We start from the raw sequence: 23,150 nt of genomic DNA, 5'->3' as shown, positions 1-23,150 counted from the left end.
ATTGTGAAACTGGCAATACTGCTAAATGCTATCTACAAATTCCAGGTGATACATATCAGTATAGCAACCTCATTCTTCAATGAAATAGAAGAAGCAATCCAAAAATTCATAGGAACAATAAAAGACCCCAAATAGCAAAAACAATCCTTAGTATAAAGAACAGTGCTGGAGTAATGTCAATACCAAACTTTAAACTATAGCACAAAGCCATAGAAATCAAAACATCTTGGTACTGGCACAAGAACAGACCTGAGGACCAATGGAATAGAACTGAAGACCCAGAAATGAACCGATAGACTTATAGCCACCTAATCTTCAGTAAGGGAGTTTAAAAAAATAGAATGGAAGAAAGACAGCCTCTTCAGTAAATGGTGCTGGCAAAATTGGTTAATCACCTGTAGAAAACTAAAGCTAGATCCTTATAGATCACCCTGCATCAGAATCAATTCCAAATGGATCAAAGACCTCGAAGTAAAAGCAGACACCCTGCAAACATTACAGGAAGGAACAAGAGAAAGCCTAGATCTCCTTGGCACAAGCTAAAATTTTCTTAATAAAGACCTAGAAACAAAGAAAGGTTGGACAAATGGGATTGCATGAAACTGCAGAGCTTCTGCATGGCAAAGGCCATAGCTAGCAAGATCAACAGAAAGCCCACACATTGGGAGGAGATCTTCACTAGCCATACAACAGAAAAGGGTCTCATATATAAAATATACTTAGAACTCAAAAAATTAAATCCTCCAACAAATCCTTAAAGAAACAACTGTCCAATTAATAAGTGGGCTAAAGACTTAAAGAGACTTCTCTGAAGAGAAAATAAGAATGGCCAATAGCCACATGAAGAAATGCTCAGCTTCTCTAGCCATAAAAGAAATGCAAATCAAAACAACATTGAGATTCCACCTTACCCCAGTCAGAATTGCTATAATCAAGAAATCTAGTAACAACAGATGCTGGAGGGGATGTGACCTATAGGGAACCCTCCTGCCTTGTTGGTGGGAGTGTAAACTTGTTCAACAACTTTGGAAAGCAGTATGGAGGTTCCTCCAAAGACTAGACATTTGCCCAAATGATCACACACAAGGCCATACTAAAGCTATCAGCACAACTATGTTTATCACAGCATTATTTACCATAGCTAAGATATGGAACCAAACCAGATGCCCCTCAATAGATGAATAAGAAAATGTAATATATATATATATATATATATATATATATATAGAGAGAGAGAGAGAGAGAGAGAGAGAGACAGAGAGAGAGAGAGAGAGACAGAGACAGACACAGAGAAAGAGAGACAGAGACAGACAGAGAGAGAGAGAGAGAGAGAGAGAGAGAGAGAGAGAGAGAGAGAGAGAGAGAGAGAGAGAGGAATTCTATGCCTCCAGCAGAAAGGATGACACCACCCCATTTTTTAGGAAATGGAAAGGCTTGGAAAAATGTATACTAAGTAAAGTAGGCCAGGCCCAAAGAAAGATAAGTCCCATGGTTTCCCTTATTTGCAATAACTAGTACATGTCTAGGACAAGCAGATGAGGTCAAAAGCTATGTATATATGACCATATATGATGACTTCAGCTAAATGAGCCCCAAGATAGGGACCACAAAGATCTTTTCCTTGCTTGCTATTGTTTCTAACATTTATAATGTACCATGTGATTTTTTTGTTTCATTGTATGTTCCTCCCCCATGGTATAACCCCTGTTTTCACTGTATTTGAGGTCAGTGTCCTGTATCTTGTATATACACTTCTCTAATTTTGGGAGGGGAAGGGAAAAAACAAAATGCTTAAATAAGGATACAGGTTGACCTATTGTAACAATGAAATGTACAAGACACTATGTTGAAAATGAACTTTACAACTTTGGGGGGCAGGTAGTTGTGGAGGTGGGAGGGAAGGAATGGTAGGGGGAAAACAAAGGAAAAGGCAGCAATAATGATCAATAGGAAATATACTCATTACCTCTGTACAGCAATTTTACAATAAAAAAACACTAAAAAATGATGATGTTAAATGAAATGAACCCCAAGATAGGAACACAAGAGGTTTTATCTTTCTTGCTGGTGTTTTTAATGTACTGTGTGATTTTCTTGCTTCTTTTGTATATTTTGCCCCCATAGTATAACCCCTGTTTTCACTGTATTTGATTCTGGTGCCCTGAATCTTGTATATACATTTTTCAAATTTGGGGAGAGAAGGGAAATAACAAAATGCTGAAATAATGATACAGGTTGACCCATTGTAACAATGAGATATACAAGACACTATGTTGAAAAAGATCTTTACAGCTTTGGTTTGAAGGAGAGGGTAGGAGGTGTTGGGGAGGTGGGGAGGGAAGGGATGATAGTGAAAAAAAAAGAGGGAGTAACAATGCTCCATAGAAAATGTACTCATTACCTTACTCATGTAACTGTAACCCCTTTGTATATTATCTTTATAATAAAATATTTAAAAAATTTAAAAAGGAGAAGAAATGAAATATGTATAATCAAAAGGCTAGAATTAACAATCAATGTTTCCCTCCTCCTCCAAAGGATTCTTCTCTTTATAGATTTTTTTCAACTTAATCTTTAAACAATATTTTAAATGAGGTTTAACTTCAAATGAATTTCAGGATCAAAGTCATATGTATTTTTAGTAACGCAGCTGCTTGATAAAGAGATGATCATGAGTGTGTGTATGTGATTCATTATACTGTTTTTTTATTGTAACAAGATTTGAATATGTTAACAGTATATGACAGAATGATGGATAATGCATTCACTTCTTTCCTGAGTTATCAAATACATACATATATATGTATAGACATATATGTCATAACTTCATAATTCTCCATTTGGAACTCAACTTATCAAATATTGGAATCATTTCCAGACGCTTTTATGATTTATTCAGTGAAAATAAGAAATAGAATACTAAAATGGTTTAAAAATTATGTAAGTATAAGAGGTAGTCAGTGTAACTCTTCTCTAAAAGTTTAGGGCATCCTCACCAGGCTAGAGTTGTTGTAGACTTGGGCAATAGCATTGAAATGAAGCGCCATTTGTGAACTAGTACTGAAATGCTTTTGGGTCTCCACCATAGAGCACCTAATATCTTTTGATGTTTGATGGAGCTATACAACTGTGCTTCCTCCATTTCCTTCAATGGCAGCAGGCCTGGTCTGAGTTAGAGAGACCATAGCCCCATTACAGTTTACCATACCACCACACTACATTACATTTTTTTCTTTTCTAACTTGTCCTTAGAAATCTAGGAACTTGGAAAACATGTCTAATGAGCCTGTAGGATTTCTTAGCAGACAAAGACATGTCTCAGAAGAGGTTATAACTTTGTTGATTCGCAAATAAAATTGAAGCTTAATTAGAGTTTTTACTTGTCAATTAAAGAAGGCTGAAACCTAAGGCTAGGCAACCTGAAAATGATAACCAACTGATTGCACAAGGGACTTTTCAGCAGAAAGAACTAAATAAGGAAGCTGTTTTAACAGCAAGCAGTCAAAAGAACCCCTCTGTACAGTATGTTCACAAATAAAATAAAATAAAATAAAATGTAAAAAAAGAAGAAAAAAAATTCTTTTGCTTTACTTCTGAGTCTGTGCTGTAAAAGTTCTGCCCTGTGCCACTGCAGTGGCTTCCCCAGACAGCTTCTGTTTCCAGCTGTCTAATTTCTGAACTGTTGATTGCTAAAATAAACTCTTTTTTTAATTTAATTTTATTTTATTTGTGAACATACTGTACAGAGGAGTTACAATTACATGGGCAGGATAATGCGTACATTTCTTACCAAGCATTGCAGCCTCCTCCTTTGTTTACCCTTCACATCCCTTCCCAGCCTCCCCCATCCCCCCCAATCCCAATCCCAATCCTTCTCCTTCCCCCCCATTCCCCCCCCCCCGCACCGACGTTGTAAAGCTCGTTTTGGACATGACAACTTGTACTTCTCATTGTTGCAACAGGTCCATCTGTATCCTTAAACAACTGGTTTTTCCCCATCTCCTCCACAAATTATACTGACATCAAATATCGTGAAATCAGGGGTTATACTGTGGGGGAGGGACATACAAAGCAACAAAGAGATAATCTTATAAATGCGTTAGAAACACATTCATGAAAGAAAAAAACATTAAAATACACATCTAAGGGTTCATTTTCCTGACATCACATTATCTGACCTTTTCTGCTTGACTCATACATATACTAGATATTACAAATAAGGGAAACCATGGGACCTATGTTTCTTTGGGCCTGGCTTACTTCACTTAATATAATTTTTTCCAAGTTTTTCCATTTCCTAACAAATGGGGCAATGTCATTCTTTCTGATGGAGGCATAGAATTCCATTGTGTATATATACCACATTTTCTTGATCCATTCATCTACTGAGGGGCATCTGGGTTGGTTCCATATCTTAGCTATGGTAAATAATGCTGCAATAAACATAGTTGTGCTGGTAGCTTTAGTGTGGTCTTGTTTGTAAACATTTGGGTAAATGCCCACGGATTGGGAGAAGATCTTTACTAGTCATACAACAGACAAGGGTCTCATATCTAAAATATACTTGGAACTCAAAAAATTAAACCCCCCAACAACAAATCCTCAAAGAAACAACTGCCCAATAAATAAGTGGGCAAAAGACTTAAAGAGAAACTTCTCTGAAGAAGAAAGAAGGATGGCCAATAGACACATGAAGAAATGTTCAACATCCCTAGCCATAAAAGAAATGCAAATCAAAACAACATTGAGATATCACCTCACTCCAGTTAGAACGGCAAAAATCAAGAACTCTAACAACAACAGATGCTGGAGGGGATGTGGACAGAAAGGAACCTTAAAATAAACTCTTTAAAAAAGTATATTGTGGGATAAGCATGGCAGTGAATACCTGTAATCCCAACTACTCAGGAGGCAGGGCTAAGGGGATATAGGTTGAAGCCTAGCCCAAGCAAAAGTACAAGAAACTAAACTAAAGCACAAAGGGCCAGTGGTATCACTCAATGCTATAACACTAACTTAACACATATAACATCCTGATTTCAAACCCTTGTAACCACAAGTAACACTGTAGTATTCCTTAAGTTACCTTTTAACACATGAAAAATTAATAGCTGAAGAGACCACACCATGTAGTAACTAGGCATTCCTATTCAGATTTTACTTTCAAAGAAAATAGAAATTAGTCGTCTCATCATAGAAACTAAGAACAAAACACAAATGCCAATCATCATTGCATTTCTATCCACCATACTTAATTAAGCATTGTAATTTCTTAATAAAAAAAAGCCAATCACAAATGCAGGTAGACTTCAGCTTAGCCTAGAGTTCTGCCACTTCTTTGTTAATAAGAGAATGTGTTTGCCTCAAAGAGTTTTTGAAAAAGTGAAATAAATATCTCCATTGAGCTCCCTCTTTCCTATACATGTAAAAACCATATTAAGAGCTCTAGAAAGTAAGAGAAAATGAAATGCTTTTCTTAACCAACAACTTACAGCTTAGCTTGCTTTTCTGTTTTGCAAGAAATGCATCTCTGGATGGTGGATTGATTAACTCCATAGACTCCAAGCCATGTAAATGTTCCTCCCACTGAGATTGTCCAAAACGTGTGTCGTCGGAGAGGATCCACATCAAAACTTTGAGACAGAAAGAAGTTGATTTTTTAATGTACTATGTGAATTTTTGTTTCTTTTGTATGTTCTTCCCCTTATGGAATATCTCCTGTTGTCACTGTTTTTGATTTTTGTACCCTGCATCTTGTGTATACATTTATCTAATTTGAGGCAGGGAAGGGGAATAACAAAATGCTGAAACAAGGACACAGGATGACCCATTGTAACAATGATACTCACAAGACACTATATTGGAAATGAACTTTACAACTTTGAGTGGGAGGAGCTGTTGGGGAGGGAAGGGATAGTAGAGAGAAACAAAGTAGGGGTAACAATCTTTGACAAGAAATGTACTTATCACCTTACTTATCACCTTACCTAACCCCTCTGTACAGCATCTTTACAATAAAATAAAATTACAAAAAGGAAAAAAGATATAGAACAAAAACACTCTGTTAGCACCTCGATAGCACTTTTAGTTGATGAAGGCATGCATTTACATCTTTATAAAGCATGAAAAAGTAACAATGGACGTACTCAAACACGTGGAGTCGGGATCCATTTTTGGCTTGCTCCCATACATTGTGGAACCCACCAGCCTTCGCTGATCCTTGAATGAGAACCGATAAGAAGCCCCCAATCATGACGACCATCTGAAAGGCATCCGTCCATACCACCGCTTTCAATCCTCCCTGAAATGGAGCAAATGCTGAGAAGTCTCCAATGAGGACTGCGATCCTTCTAGCTGCAGACTGTTTTCCAACTAAAGATATTATCCACACTTATTCAGTCAGAATTGCTGAGCTGTTATATGTCAACTGATGTGCTGAACTTGGGGATAACATGGTAAATGCAGAGAAGTACCTAACAACTTTGCTGAATTTACAATCTAATGGGAGAAGGTGATTATCAGGTGGTAGGTAATACAATTTAAATTGTGAAAAGTGTGATGAGTGTTACTGGGAGAACATGGTCTTAAGAAGTGAATATTTAGCTAATTCCAAAGGACGAATAGCGATTCTCCATACACAGAGAACCAAGAGAGGGTTCGGACAGGATGGGTGAAGGCAGGAGAATCATGAGTCCCCAGGAAATGAAAGAAAACTGTTAGATACCAATCAAAAGTGTGTTTAACCGAAAGGAGAGATTGATACATTTTCTAGAGGTCAGTTAGATCCTAATAATGTGACTAAAACAATTTCTCCAGAACTAAATGAGTTAGATGATGAGAGGAACCTTTTTTGTTTGTTTGTTTCACAGATGTTCTGTTGTGTGGATAATTAATTAGTAAGGATGTGGAAACTTTATTCCAACCACTTTTGCCCAGGAAGATCAACAAGATAGAAAGAAGTTGATGGAGTTGACACAAATCCAAAGAGAAAAAAAATCAAAAAAACTCATCCTTCCTTAAATACAAGCAGTAAGGTGAGAAGGAAATTAAGGATAGTTACATGAGTCTAATGAGATATTTTGAGACCAGTGACAATGAATACATTTTGAGAACCAGAGAAAGCTGAAAATAAGAAAAAAACTAGGAAGACAGCTTCGATCTAGATATTCATGGAGAAATGAGATTTAATAGCTGCCAGATGGTCAAATAACCAGAGCTTCAAGAAAATGAATCTAGTAGTAGAAATCAGGACATAGTGAAAACACACAAGTTTCAAGCAATAGTTACAACACTACTACCCTTTTTCACTGAGAAGCTTAAAAAAATCTACAAGTCTATCTTATGGTAGGAAATAGGATCCCTTGAAGTCAACACCAGTTCTCCTAATGTCAAATTCTAGTTGAGAGCACCAAGGCCAAAGGAAAGAAGAAACAGAAAGAATCTTCAACATTCCACATATAGAAGCCTTTAGGACATTAAAGCTGAGATAAAAAAAAAACGGGGGAAGATGAAGTGAAGTGACATACAAAAAGAGTGTTTTGAAAATGAAGCAATTGGAAAATGAAAGGATATGCTATTCTTAACATTAAAAAAATAGAACTATTCCAGCTCACTCCTCCAGAGTGTCAAGAACTTCTGTGGAGAGATGACAATTTTACCTTTAGCTGAGAGGAAGATCCTGGAGTCACCCCATTAATTATTTTTCTTTAAAATTAAAGTTTAACTTAAAACTAAATATTAAGGTTCCTGCTATAGGCATACTAATGATTTTATTCAAATCCTGTTTGGATGAACAGTAAATGCCTTACTGTCTTCCTCCTAGATAGTACAATCTTAATTTTCTTTAAAAAATATTAAACTTCCTAATTAAAATCTCAGCTTCGGGGTCTAGTAATATGAAGAATATTAAAGTCTTCAGTTTTAAGGAACTGTTTGATAGAAGTTATGAAAAACTCTGCAAAAACATCAACTAGATATGCAAGGAAACAAGTGCAAAAATATGCATCAAAAGTCATTATTAAGTCTTATTTGACTCAAAAACCAACTCTCTCTGTCTCTGTCCTTCTTTTCACCCCCAATATCCCTTAGGTACATAATCAGTTTGTATTGTTTGGGGTTTAACATGCACTTCCAGTCATGAACCTTTGGATGGAGGGAATAATCCTTCAAAGTCAACTCCAATGGTATTTTCAACATGGTGTGCATTTGGATGGGTTTCCCAGTAGAGACTTCAGGGGATCATACAGATTAGTGAGACTTCATTTAAGTGAGATTTCATTTAAGTGAGATACCTCTAGTGTGACAAAAGAGAGATGAAACAGATGTGCGGTAAGATGCACATACTGAGAGATTTGAAATGTATGCTGAGAAGTTGGTTGAATGAACAGCAAGAAAATGTGGTTAATAAGGTGCCGTGGAGCAACGGCTGTTTTAGGAAGGTTAGTCTGACTGAGGCAGGCATCTCATGTCAGCCAGACTTCTGAGTCTCTGCTTGCCCTACGTTTTCTGTGCTTGCTTTCTTCTCATGCTGAGATTCTGTGAAGATTTTTTAAGCTTAAATCATACTTTTCCATTTTAATTGAGTTATTTAAATGAGATTCCATAAAGTTTGGCTATGCATTTTTTTTCTCTTTTGTGATGAAACTAGAGTTTGAACTGAAGGCCTCATGCTTGCTGAACTAGTTTGCTCTGCTGGTTCTCTACTACTTAGGTCATGCTCCCTAATCCTGCTTTTTGCTGGTAATTTTGGAAATGAAATCTTATACACTTCTCTGGCCAAGCTGATTTTTAACCAGGATCCTCTAAATCTCAAACTCCTGAATAGATATGACTAATAGTTTGAGCTACTAGTGCCTGGCTTACAAAACCTATTTTCAGTGAAAATTTAAGGAAACCCATGATCTCCCAATACTGAAGTTTTATAAAATTTTTAAATTTGCTTGCTATTTCTAAACTATATGATACTGTTTTACAATTAGGAAGTAGAGCATCGTTTCCTTAATCCTTAAATTATAAATAACAAAGGCTGTTATTATTGACATCTTTCCTACTATAAATGATATAAAGCAGATGATAAAATAATAGGCTCTATAAAGTGATAATTATCAAGTGCTACAAACTGTCTAAATTAACTAGATCCCTAGTATAGTTTAAGTATCCTTATCTGAAATGCTTAAAAGCAAATGTATTTCATTTTTCAGTTTTTCAAATTTTGGATTACAAAAATTGAAATTGTATCTTTTGCACCTTTAAGTAGTTTGCGCTTATCTATCCTTTATTCACCATCTTTCAATTAAAATAATTCTGTCCCAGAGAGAACAGACGTGGGTGTTTTGCTCATCCTTCCTCATGTGGTTTGTTTTTGAGTCTGCTCTGTCCTGCCAGTGTGTAAGGCTTATTACTGAATCCTACCACTGTAGGAGCACTTGCTCTCAGATCTGTCCCCTGCTTCCTGCCTAGGGATCATGCCTTCCAAATTCTAGTTCTGATCATTTGCATATTTAACATATTTTATTATGTTACATTAGTTTTTGTAAGTTTTATTTTAAGGGAAGACATATTTATGGGGTTATAATACCCTGAGCAATACCAACAGCGCACCAAATGTTGTCATACCTAGCATCCATTCTTCTATGAACAGGTACCTCAAAATAACTCATCTGTCAGACTCATCTGAGACTCAAATTTGTGATAATTCATAATTAGTGGGAATGGAATGGAAAAAATAACATTTTGCAAAGTAATCATAGGATTTGCAAATGTGTGAAAGAGATATAAAATCACTTTAAATTGTAGGTTATTGTGCCTATGACATCAAGTGTATGTGATATGAGCATGAAGCTAAAATACATGGATAGTGTGTAATATAGTAATATGCAAATTATTCTATTTTTCTTTGTAGGAAAGAAAGAGAATCCAACTGAGTTGAAACTACTGCTAGACTGTTTCCTGATGAAGTAGAAGCAGCAGACATTGCAAGGACTTGCAAGAATAAAATACTCATTGACCAACAATAATTGCCCAAGGAATTCTAGGGTTCCACTCATTGTACCAATTATATAAATATTGTATAAGCACCACACAACATACTTGATTAAAAACTGAGCATGTTCAAAGCATATGTGAAGGGTGTATGTGATAAATTTCTAAAGCATATTAAGATAAGCTTCAAATTAGATTTTAGATTTGAATATAATCTAAGCTTATCTACAAATGCCAAAGTAGCTATAGAATTCTTATGTTTATAAAATACCAACCATAATACAAGGCTATATGCACCTCTATGTTTATTGCAGCACTGTTCACAATAGCCAGGATATGGAAACAACCCAGATGCCTCACTACAGATGAATGGAACCAAAAATTGTGGTACCTATATACAATGGAATATTATGCAGCCATTAGAAAGGACAAAATAATGACATTCGCAGGAAAATTGATGGAAGTAGAAGAAATCATATTGAGTGAAGTAAGCCAAGAGCAAACAGACAAATGGCACATGGTCTCCCTGAAAAGTGGATGTTAAATCCAAAACATAAGGTGATATGACAAAGTCAACAAGACTTGAGAAACAAAGGACCTCCACTCATCTGGTCAAATCATTACTAAATGACCCCATGCTGCTGACTGGATATATGGAATATATGTGCACATTGGAGGGAAACTAGGAGGAGGACACAGAAACAGAGGGAAACAGGGAAAAACATACAACAGTGGGACCCATCAGCTGCACTGGACATCGATCAAAATGAACTAAGCAACTCAATGGCAGTGATGGAAAGAGGAAACAGCTGACACAAACCAAAAGGAAAGAAATGTACATATCACCCGATGTGGAAGAAATAACTGTATTGTCAAAGATCATAGAATTCATAAACTTTATAGACCACAACAAAGACAATTTGCCCCATGAAGGTTAGAATGTGTTTGTAACTTTAACTATCACTATCACACAATACTGTGAAATTTATATAATCACTTAATAACAATAAAAATTTGCAAAAAATACCAACCATATTCTTGCTCTTCCATCCATACATTATTGTTAAACTACTAGAGAATGAAGCAATGTATTCCATATGGTTTATAAGTATTATTAGGAACAAATATTGCATAAAGTGGCCTACCTTCTGATCATGGAGATATTGTTTTATTAAATTATCTCCTATTAGGCAGGACTTCCTTCCATGACTTCAGAACTCAATTCTTCCTAATGGTTGGTACTGAAAAGAATTTTAAATAAAAACAAAACAGCACCTTTTCAGGAAACCATGACAGATAAGCTGACTTGATTCTATTTTAGAACAGCCATTCTGCCGATTTTTGATGGCTTACTCTTATCTCATATTAGGAGGTACTACTAAATATTGTTTTCACAGCTAGATACATACCACTGTACAGTAGAACGTGCAAACAATTCCTGTTGCAAACACAGAGCCCCAGAGATCAAACCCAGTCACTAAAAAAGGAGAAAAAAACATTAAGTTTCTCTGAAAAAGGTAAAAGAGCAAACTTATGAGGAAAGTTTACAGTGCTTCATAGAAGGCAAGAATTTGCTCAGCTCTAAGCAAGATTATGTTATTACCTTTTTATTTTCTAAGCTAGTCCATACATTTAATGTAATTTTATAGACTTACATTTTTTCTAAGACTTGATACCTTCCATCTTTGGTAGAAATGTTGTTTTAGTGCATTTTTTGTTTGCTTAAATAATTTTGAATAATCTGAACATTAATGAGGAATCAACTTCTCATTATAAGCACAGAGCCTAATTAGATGGAATAATGAGGACTTGAAATATGTTTAATATTATTGCACAAGTTATTTTCTTGTTTTGTCTTCTTTTATTTGTGTTTCTAGAATTTGATTCTCTTCAATTCATCAACTATACAAATTAATGCAAGTATTACAGACACCTTTTACTCTTGGCTCAGAGTATTTAATTCATGATGTCTAGTGAAAGGGATCCTATATTAAAATTATCTGGCTTTGTGCTTATGAATATAAAATAGCTAAGCTGCTATAATTTTGCTGATAAAACAAATGAAAAGATAATCTGAACTGCTTGTTTACTAACACACAACTTTGGTGAGGCAAAAATCAAGAAAAAAATGCATTGATTTCCAATGCTCAAGATATTTTATGCACATTTCTGTAAATTGAGAATTTAGGAACAAAAGAAGTGTCTATGCTCATTGATAACTCACCTTGATTGAGTGCCAGAGCAGGCGCGTACACCACCACCCCTGTGTAGAGAATCTAAGGTAGAAACAAAAGTGAAGAAAGAGAAATGAAAAGGGAAAACATTCTTCGATGCCTGTAGAGATTTCTTTCTTTCAACTTCTTCAACAAACATTTCACTACTATCTACTGTAATTTTGAAGCTGTTCACCATGACAGTTAATTGCAGAGAAGATGCAAGCACTAAGTAGTGGGAGAGGGGTGGAATTTTAAAATGCTGCTGGCCTTGATTGAGATCTAAGGGATACAAAAAAGAAAAAGCTTTTCACAATAAAATACTTATTAAAAAAAAAGAAAAAGCTTCAAATTAAGCTTTAGATCTACCAGCCTGCTCCAGTTTCCCCATTCAACATCATGGGCTTTATGTTGACTTCATAAGAAACTTTACTGAAGAGTAGATGCACATTTCAGCCATTTGCTGAAATTCTAAATTTAGAGTGGCTATGGGAAAGGACTGATGCGAAGAACTCTGCAAAGGAAGATTAGCAACAGAAGAGATCTGCATAATGGTTGCATCTTCTAGTTCTCAGAATTATAATTGTCATGCTGATAGATATGTAGTCAGAAATCACATTATTCTCAATGGAATGCCACTATCTACAGATTGCTGAGAGGGTTTCTAAAAACCGACATTGGTAGCAGGTCAAGTAGAGTTGCATTCCTTTCATGTTGCTTACATGCTTCAGGCATGAGTGGGAGTTCAGCTTAAGAGAGAAGTAAGTCTTTGGTGGAGAGTAGGAAATGCATGGATTGATTGCCAGCAGCATGCTTGTGACATCATGAAGGTACCCCAACCCCTGAAGGGTAAAGAAGCCATAAAAAGGAAGATGATGCTTTGATTAGGAAAACTATCACAAATAAATGAATAGAAACAAAGAAACTTCTAGTTAACTAAGTTTAGGGATTTAAAAATATATCCAGTCAGACATGGTGGTACATGCTTGTAATCATAGCTTTTAGCATGTGGGGACATAAATATTGGGAATTTTAATCTCCCATGCACTGGGCTACACAGTGAGATTGTGGTCTCAAAATGTTAAAAAAAACTGTTATCAGACTATTCCATATTTAAATATGGAATATGAGTTAAATACTACTAGAATATGCCTGAAGAAAGTACCTTAGTGGCTTATATTGTCTGTTTGTTATTTTTAGTCCAGGCACATGAAATCTAAGGCAATGTGGATGGCTCTCAAGATAATCACGTACCCTAAAATGCTACATTTGGAAGAAGAAAGTGGCAGCTAGTCCAGGAATTCTGTCTGTAGTTAATCCCCTCCCCTCCTCCCCACACATATAACAGCACTGTAACTGTATCTGGAATCTCCTTAATGTCCACAGCGGCAACCATTGCTCCTTACCGTCTGCACAATGTAAATGACTGTTGCTGCCATGCGGACTGGTTTGTTGAATCGTAGTTGTAAGTACTAGAGGGAGCAAAGAGAAACAGGCATCAAGTGAATTTTAGGTAGTTATTATTGTTCTTTTATTTCTTTTGTGTATATATATACAAAAATTTATAAATTTATACAAATATACTATACATATATTATCTTTACTTGCACAAAAGAGTTGCCATTTAACAAAGCAGTTTTGGACTTAGGAGTTTATGCAAAACATCAGGGGAAAATCATGAGGTGTTATAAGTCAAACATATCAAAACCCAAATCTCCATCTTGCTTGTCATCTTGATTGGAGAAAAGAAAATAGTGATTATTTTGATCCAGGCCTTCTTATTTTCTGCCAAGAGGAAAGATAGACAGTTGGATCCATTCTTTCTTTTCATATTTCTTCTACCCCTAATTTAGCTATGTCCTTTTTCTGCTTCTAGACCACTGCTATAAGCCCCCTATATGGGATCCTTCATACTAAGTCATGTCCATCTATTCCATTAGCAAATTTCTGACACATCAACTCTTCTATTCCATTAATCTGTGTCTGACATGCTGATTCTTAAGAGTCTGGATCCTCACACCACTTTTTCCCTCAATATTATGGTTGAGTTCCTGAAAAGAGTACATCTCAAATTTGGTATTCTAAAACCTCTGATGTCTGACTATACTTTTATACTATACCTATCTGCTTTCAGTCAGACTGCTACATTCACAATATTTATTCTCCACAAGAAATCATGGAGTCAAATGGACCCTTGTTTGAAACAAAGGCTCTTGGCACTTCACATTAGCCTATTTTTCATCAATTGCCTTGTTAGATGCCTCACATTCGCAGGCCAAGGGTCATCATAACTCTAGGGAGGCTGGAATTCAGGGGAAACCTTCTAGTAAATACTAGAATGAAGGAACCATAAGATATTCCCACAAAGGTAGGAAATGTAAATGAAGAGTTGAGATTTTCAAATATAAAATTGAAAGTAGTGCAAAATTGGTGGTAAAGATAGATTTAGTCCCCACTGCATGCACTTGGGAAGGTCAGTTTACCCCCATCAAACTATGCATTCCTCTTTCTAACATACACACGAAAAGAATCCAAGCACAGGGCTAGCAAGATAGTGGGATCTTTGTGAGGAACTAGCATGGCTGCAGAAGCCAGAGATCAGTGGCACTTACTGAGAACAATGACATCTACGTGTATGTGATTATTGGCAAGGGTCTCACTCAGCCATGATATAGGCCAGAAGCATAATAACAAGTGACCTGGATTAAAAAATAAAACTTCTATGAATTCTTTGAGGGAGGTTACCCTGAGGAATATTCTATACTTTCCCCCAGAGTTCCCTCGTGGGAGTGAGTTCCTGTTATTCTTTAATGTGCACCTTTCATAACTTCCTTTCTTTCCAAGGCTGATTTCACCACTTCTTTTTTCTTGCTTACTGGAATGCATAGGTGAGAACTGAAGTCAATTTTCCAAAGTGATTTCATTCAAACACTGATATCCAAAAAGTAATAATATTCAAAATATTTTTTCTGGGGAAATTCAACTTAAGATGATGCTATGTCCAGTAGACACAATTCAAAGTGGGTTTTTAAAGTGTGTCTATGATGAGGTGTGTCCTCGTACTGAAAAAAAAACTATTTTCCATCAGGTAATGAACCCATGACAGCAAACAGAGACCAAGCATTCCATAGAGGAGCTCTCTGGTCTTTGTTCCCCTAGACTAGCAAAACTCTTGCCAGCATTCTGATGGCAGTCACATAGATGGTCCCAAGCAAGCCAACCAGAATTCTTTACTGTATTGGGGATCTAGTAGCTCTCTGCTAAATTGCTGATTTACAAAACTGTGAGCACATACAATAGCTATAATGAGATATATAATTTGGAGTGGTCTGCTATATTGCAATTTAGAAGAGTCAACAAAATTTGACACTATAAATGAGAAACTATTATAGCAAAAATTAAAATAGATAGTATTGGCTTTGGGGACTAAGGAGCTCATGATATCTGGGAAAGCTGAAACTATTTCTCAAAGCTGGAAAAACTGAATGTGGGAGGCAATGTTTTCTTTTTGTTGTTCTCAGTTTAGTTTCATTTAATTCAGTCATCTCTGTGACCTTAGATAAGTGGAAATGGTAGTGAAGAAAGATAAGAGAGAAGTCAGATTTCTGGAATTTTACTATAAAATTTTCTGATATCTCACTTGGTAAAACCAGCCCTCTATTTTTTTTAATCCTTGAAACGAGAGAGACTATTTCAACTCGAAAATTCTAAATCTAAAAGAATATATGTGCACTTTCTTCCAATTTAGTCACTCATTCAATTATGGTCATCATTGATAGATTTATAAACTATTATAAAGTACATAGAGAAGTTCCACAAAAACATTTCATATTACATGCTTAGCTTTCAAGTGGTCAAGAATGGCAATTAACACCATCATGACAGATTATTTCCAAGACCTCAAATTTGATACAGAAATACTCTTTCCTAGCAGAGGATATAGCAGCTCCTCTTCTCATGTTGGCATAAGCCCAGTCAACACAAATCTATTCTTCATACTCCTTCCCTCTTACTCTACGTGGTGAATTCCTTAAAGAATCCTGGTGTCCACATCTTAGTTTCCAAATACCCAATTGAAATATATCCCATTTTACTGTCTTATTGCTTTTATCACCATCAACATTATGCCAGAAGACTCACAATTTAACCCCTGCATCAACAGTCTACTATTGCAGCAGTACTACAATTATTTTTGACATGCAATTAGTAATGGACAGTGCTGGGGTTTGAGCTCAGGCCTTGCTCTTGATAGGCTGGCACAGTACCACTGAGCAAAGCTCTAGCATTGTTTTTGTGATTATTTGTAGGATGGGATTTGCACCCAGGAACAGGCCTGACCCATGATCCACCTATTTTTAGGCTTTCCATTTTAGTTAGAATCACAGGTATGCACCATTGTGTCCAACTTCCCTCCAATGGAGAAGGATTTTCACAGTCTTTTCTGTGTGGGCTACCCTGGAACTAGTATTGTCTCAATTGCATCTTCTTGTATAGCTTGGTAGGACAGGTATGTGTCATTGTGCACACTTATGGGATGAGAAGGAATTTTCCAAATAGTTCTACCCAGGCTGGCCTTGAATAATTATCCTCTCATTCTCATCTTTCCAAGTAGCTAGAATTATAAATGTCTAGATGTTTTACAAAAATATTTTATGACACCAATTACTATACTGAAATAGTATTCAAAACTATTTTTGTTGTTTTTTGTTTTGTTTTTGTCAGTCCTGGGCTTGAATTCAGGGACTGGTCATTGTCCCAGATTTTTTTTTTTTTGGTCAGTCATGGGGCTTGAACTCCAGGGCTGAACACTGTCCCTCAGCTCAAGGCTAGCACTCTACCACTTGAGCCACAGTGCCACTTCTGCTTTTTTTTTTTCTGGTGGTTTTTTAATTGGAGATAAGAGTTTCACAGCTTTTCCTGCCCTGTCTGGCTTTGAACTGCGATCCTCAGATCTCAGCCTCCTCAGTAGCTAGCATTATAGGCATGAGGAACTGCTGCCCGGCTTGTCCCGGAACTTTTATTCAAATCTAGTGGTCTTCCACTTGAGCCACTGATCCACCTCTGAATTTTTTGTGACTAATTGAAAATAGGTGACTCATGGATTTTCCTGCCCAGGCTGGCTTTAAACTGTGATCCTCAGATGTCAGATTTCTTAGTTGCGAGCAGTAAAGGCATGAGTCCGTGGCACATGGCTCCCTTCACTACTATTATCTTACAAAAAAAACACCTAATTTGTCAAAATATAAACGTGATTAGAAAATGACCACAAACATAATGTAAGGGAGAAATAAAAAGTAAATAGAAAGAAATAAAAAGAAAAGCAATTTACAGAAAATTATATAATGAATTAAGGCTCAGAGATCACTCAGAAGAAGTAATACTGAAATGAAAACGTCATCATTATAATAAATTGAGAAATATTAAGTATTTCAGAAGCTATCTTGTTTAAGAAGTTCATTAGAAATGAGATTTTCATTTATTAACTAATGCTAATAGCAAGAGGCTGCATTAATCAATCCATGGAAAAGAAAAGAAGAAAATAATCTTAACTGGAGTGAAAATAGTATGAGGAGACTAATTATAAACTATCCATGAATAAATAACTATAACATATGATATTTCAAATGAGCTAAGCCTAAGTTATAGCATGAGTGTGAGAACAATTTCTGTGCCTTGACACGGGCCAGAGCAGTAATAAAATAACAGAGAGGGCATCATGAGGTCTGGGTTCCACTGCATATTGAGGCGTTTAACCACTTGTCTATTTCTGTATAACATTCCCAAAGTGATGGGGTCAGACACCAAAGAATGAATATTTTGTACAGCTTTGAAGTTAGCAGTTCTTCTACTCATTTCACCAGGGCACCAGTTGGCTGCAGTCAACTGCAAGATGAACTGAGTGAGGAGTAATAGGGATTCTCCTAGGTCTGCCAGTGTGTTGTCTACTAGCTAGTACATTCTTTTTTGTGGGTCACCTCAGGTTCCAGAGGCTACACCGCTGTGCCAGCTTCCTTACACAGCAATACCAGGGCCTCATTCCCAGAGAACAAACACAGAAGGGACATGTCTCCTGAGGACTATGTCCCATACTCACATTATTTTTATGACATTCTATTCATCCAAGCAAATCATAGAACCAGCCTAGGTTCAAGAAGTAAGGAACTATGACTTACCTATTTTAGTGGTTAGCACTAAAAAGGATACTTGAAAGGCATACCTTTGAGTGGAGAATGAAAGATGTAAAAAAAAAAAATAAAACAAAAGAAACCCTAGATGCTGTAGAGTATTTTACATATGAGGATAGCAACCAATAACACAATCTCTGACATAGGATCAACATAGCAACATTTACTCCTTACAGCTGTCCTTTGAGATAAATTTTATTGCTATCATTATTTCACACAGATTAAAAAAACAGGTTGAGAGAAGAAATTTTCCCCAGTCATGCAGCTATTGACCAAGTAAGTTTGAGATTTTTAAGCTTTATATTATACTGACAAAATAGAGGAATGCTAGTTTTAGCAGAGAAGGTCTATAGTTAATTGGAGATGGTCCAGTAAAACTTGCATGATAACAAAATATTTAAGTGGAAAACCAAAGAAAGCAAAGGATTGAGTCAGAAAAATAAAGAACTCCCAGGATGGAAGAATAGGATGCCCAGGTCCCCAGGTAGGAGTGTAACTGGCAGGTTGGGAGATAGCAAAGAAATTGGTATATTGGAGAAGAGGGAGCAAAGGGGATAATGGTGAAAAGTGAGATCTAGGTTGTGCGCAGGTCGAGTTCCACTGAATAGATGCCACCCTTATGGATATATGTGAGGAACTCTGCTTGTTATGTTAACTACAAATGATGACGTTTAGCAAAAGGGGAGCAGGGATATCAGATGGCTTGAATGCATAGGACACAAAAAACCGTTGAAATATTGCACCGTATGCTCCATGGTCCATTATTATAACACACTATTTACTACATACTAATAATTTCTGCAAGGTTACATTATGGCATAGGACTTAAAAATCTCATCAAATGTCTTCCTTCTTCATTGTCCTATGTAGGATATAATAATAGAATAATAAAAATTCTCAAAAGTTAGATTACCTGAGTTGGAGAAACTCTCACTTGAGAGATAGATGCTATTGAACAGGTTAATTATACGTGCCTCACACTTTTATTAAACTGTATTAATTAGGAGTAGTGTAATAACCAGTGGGACCCCATCAGCATGGCCCTGTGGCCTGGCCCGCTGGAGGGAGCAGAGCATCAAGAGGTGAACCTCACCACCCCAAGGACCAGGCCACCAGAGTGGGCGGGGCATTGAGAGGTTGATGTCATCACCCCACGGGGCATGCCACCGGAGGGGTGGGGCATGACACTGGAAAGGGGCGGGGTGTGCTCTGGAGGGGGTGGGGCATCGAGCCCCACATGGTGAGCTGTCAAGAAGTGATTGGACGGTGGGCAGCTTGGGGGAGGAGCACGAATGCCAGTTGGAAACCATCAGACAGATAAAAAGGTGAGTCCTGTAGGAGCAGAGGAGGGTAGAGAGCAATGGAGAGGGGAGTAGGGAGGTCAGGTAGAATGAAGAATGTGGAGAGGGAGTGCAGAGAGAGACAGCAGGAGGGAAAAGCAGGAAAGAGGGGCCTACCTGAGCAGAGCAGGGTAGGCCTGTGGAGAGTGGAGAGGCCTGCAGAGAAGGAGGAAGGGAAGAAAGGAACAGGCCTTCCCCTTGGGTCCTTTGGAGTTTTGGAGCTTTGGAGGTCTGGGGTTGGAGGTTTGCAGACTGACTGATTTGGTGGTTTGCAGACCCACTAATAAAGGTCAGGGCTGCTTCTTGGAGGCTTGGAGGTTTGGTGGTGGAGGCTGCTCTTGGTTCTGGATATCTAGCCCAGGACAAGGTAGTCGCAGACCCCCGTAAGCTGTAAATGGTGTAAGTTTGTTATCTTCAACCACGCCTCGATGGACTGTCTCGATCTTTAGAGGTCATCATTTTAAAGCTAATGATAGGCATCTAGAAGGTTGTTAGATGGTCAAATGAGTTACATGTGAAATACCCAGGGAATCACTTGGAAAATAGTTAAATATCCCATCACCTTTTATGCATTGCACTTGTGATTGCCCTTCTCTACAACAAGGTCTTTCTAAAGACAGGTTTTATACCATGTTTCCAGGGTCTAACAGATTGCCTACGACATAGTAAATGCTGAATGAATATTTATTGAATAAATGCCTATAAAGTTATATACCAACTCCAGTTAATTTTTTTTATTGTGAAAATTCCGTACAGAGGGGTTACAATTACATGGGCAAGGTAATGAGTACATTTCTTATCAAGCATTGTTGCCTCCTCCTTTGTTTCCCCTTCCCATCCCTTCTCATCCCTTCCCATCTCCTCCCCCCCAACTAGCTCCCCCCCCAGCCAAAGTTGTAAAGTTCATTTTTGACAAAACGACTTGTACCTCTCATTGTTGCAATGGGTCCATTGTATCCCTATTTAAACGATTTGTTTTTTCCCTTCCCCTCCATAAATTATACCAACATCAAATACAATGAAAGCAGGGGTTATACCGTGGAGGAGGGACATAAGAAGCAACGAAGAAATCATCTTATAAATATGTTAGAAACAATCGCAAGAAAGAAAAAAATTTGAATAGTTATCTTGGGGTTCATTTCCCTAACATCAACTTATCTGACCTTTTCTGCTTGTCTCAGACATATACTAGTTATTGCAAATAAGGGAAACCATGGGACCTATGTTTCTTTGAGCCTGGCTTAGAATCACTATAATCAAGAACTCTAATAACAACAGATGCTGAAGGGGATGTGGACAGAAGGGAACCTTACTGCATTGTTGGTGTGAATGTAAACTTGTTCAATCACTTTGGAAAGTAATATGGAGGTTCCTCAAAAGACTCCATATACCCAGCAATCCCCCTTTTGGGCATTTACCCAAATGATCTCCAGGTAATTTCTTACAACTTCAAAACCCCTTTCATGAAAAGAAGGAATTATTATAGTCTACATAAAATTACTATATCCTTCATATTCTGAGAAATGCTCAATATAATCATATAAGCTGATCCATTTGGTAGTGGGAATGGTTTCCAGTTATTTCTCGGTGTCATATGACCTTCCTCTCTCAAACTTGGAGAATTGTATCATTTCATTTGTGTGTTTGCTTGCTTTGGTGATTCTGGGATTTGAACTCTAGTCCTTGGGCTTATTAAGTTGGTATTCAAACCATTGAGCTATATCTTTATCATGTTTTTTTTTATTCTAGCAATATTTGTGAGTCTCATTTTCTACCTGGGCATCACTTAACCTATCTTAGGATTCCTGGTAGATAGAATACCAGGCACATGACATAGTGTCTAACTGTTCATTGTGTCTAACTGTTCAAAGTGTCTCAAATTTTTCTTCTCAGGCTGACCTCCACCCATAATCTCAAACAATTCATGCTGACAAATGACTAGGATTATAGGCATCAGTCATGGATACCTGGCTAGACAATCCTTTTTAAATATATATTATTTTGTTATAACCAAAAGCCAGAAGCCACAGTTTTGGCTCTCTTCCCCATTCCTCCAATTACACATGATGTCTTTTTCATGACATGCAAGGCCTTGAACAATTTTCTTCAATTCCAAGACTTTATTGTCAACATGATATATATTAATAGAAGAAAGAAGTATTATAAAAAGTATTCAAATAGAGTGAAAATAGCAACCCTGCTTGAAAGAAAGAATATGTCAGCTTCCTTACCTCATAGGTGCTGGTGATGCCAGATCTGTAGAACACAGGGATAAAAAGCTCAGAGGTAAATGTGACAACAAAAAAATATGAAATGAAGAAAAATATGAAGGATGCTCCAAAGCGGTAGACATCTGCAGGGCTTCCCAGGACAGTGACAGCCGACATGAAGCTGGCTGTCAGAGACAAAGCTACAGGGCCAAAGCTCATTTGCCTTCCTCCTACCAGGAACTCCCCAGAGGTTGCCTTTTTCCTTTCCTTAATAGCAAAGAACACGCCAATTCCTGAGGAAATGACGAAGAGGGCTGCAAATACAACATAATCCCAAGCTGAAAAGCTCTTCATCTTTATGCTGGGAAGTATGACCACAGAAAGTTGCTTCCAATCAGGTCTCAGTAAAAAAAAGATGGACTCCAAGAGCGAAACTTAGAACAGCCACTGCTTTACTGAGCAGGCTGGGATTCTTTGAGGAAGATGAGGACCATAGGCATGCTTACAGATCTTCAGATATCAAGTAATACTCAGGAAATGAATCAAGAAAGAAACTGTTGATGGAACTGATGCAAGAGATGAGATTTTGAAAATCTGACCCTGCACAAGAGCTTTCTATTCCTCTCCTGAAGCAGAAACCATAGGCAAGAAATATCACAGCTCTTCTGAAATTAACCACTGGGACTGGAATGGACTTGCTAGATAATCTGCTTTTTTATCTTCTAGATTTGTTTTTAACAAAGTTAAACATTACTAGGAAGCTTCGAAGTGATATTGACCATCTCAGCATTTTTAATTAGTGAAATGGAATCTGAAAATGCCAACAGAACACTCTGGGGTTGTAGCTCTCCTGATTGAGGGAGGGTGGAGGATGCTGTACTTGCAGTTGCCTAGGTGGTGAGTGTAGAAGGTAAGGAGCAAAGAACTATGGATCCAGAGACCTTTGGTCCAGTCTTGTCTCAACCACACATACGCTCCTTTTTAACAGATCATTTAACTTTTATAAACTTCCTTTGGAACATTGAGATAAGACCTGATGAGTCTTTCAGTTTCAAGCTCCCTAAACATTTTTTTCTGATGGATGAACTGGAAGATACCCTTCTCAACCTTATGGGTTATTATTTGTGTTTACAGTGAAGCATTCCTGAAAATAACATTCTCCTTTGACTCCCAAAATGTATTTCCCAACAATGACTTATTTATGGTCCTTAACTTTATCTT

The 23,150-nt window shown here is 37.2% G+C and overlaps 1 protein-coding gene across 1 annotated transcript in view; it reads right to left on the bottom strand.

Annotated features, from left to right (window-relative positions):
- Window positions 1-22,605, bottom strand: part of LOC138834036 (sodium-coupled monocarboxylate transporter 2) — a 56,838-nt gene extending 34,233 nt beyond the window's left edge. Inside the window, exons 1-6 of the mRNA XM_070032707.1 lie at window positions 21,951-22,605; window positions 13,601-13,666; window positions 12,206-12,257; window positions 11,391-11,458; window positions 6,147-6,301; window positions 5,493-5,633 (exon numbers count right to left, since the gene is read on the bottom strand). Coding sequence (XP_069888808.1) covers window positions 5,493-5,633; window positions 6,147-6,301; window positions 11,391-11,458; window positions 12,206-12,257; window positions 13,601-13,666; window positions 21,951-22,283 — 815 coding nt within the window. The 5' untranslated portion in view covers window positions 22,284-22,605. The remainder of the gene's footprint in view (window positions 1-5,492; window positions 5,634-6,146; window positions 6,302-11,390; window positions 11,459-12,205; window positions 12,258-13,600; window positions 13,667-21,950) is intronic.
- Window positions 22,606-23,150: the final 545 nt, after the last annotated feature.

Source organism: Dipodomys merriami, unplaced genomic scaffold, assembly GCF_024711535.1.
Source record: "Dipodomys merriami isolate MVZ:Mamm:240054 unplaced genomic scaffold, mDipMer1.0.p SCAF_21, whole genome shotgun sequence".
Classification (NCBI taxonomy): domain Eukaryota; kingdom Metazoa; phylum Chordata; class Mammalia; order Rodentia; family Heteromyidae; genus Dipodomys; species Dipodomys merriami.
The sequence above is the reverse complement of the archived record's forward strand: the minus strand, read 5'-3'. Positions and strand labels throughout refer to the sequence as shown.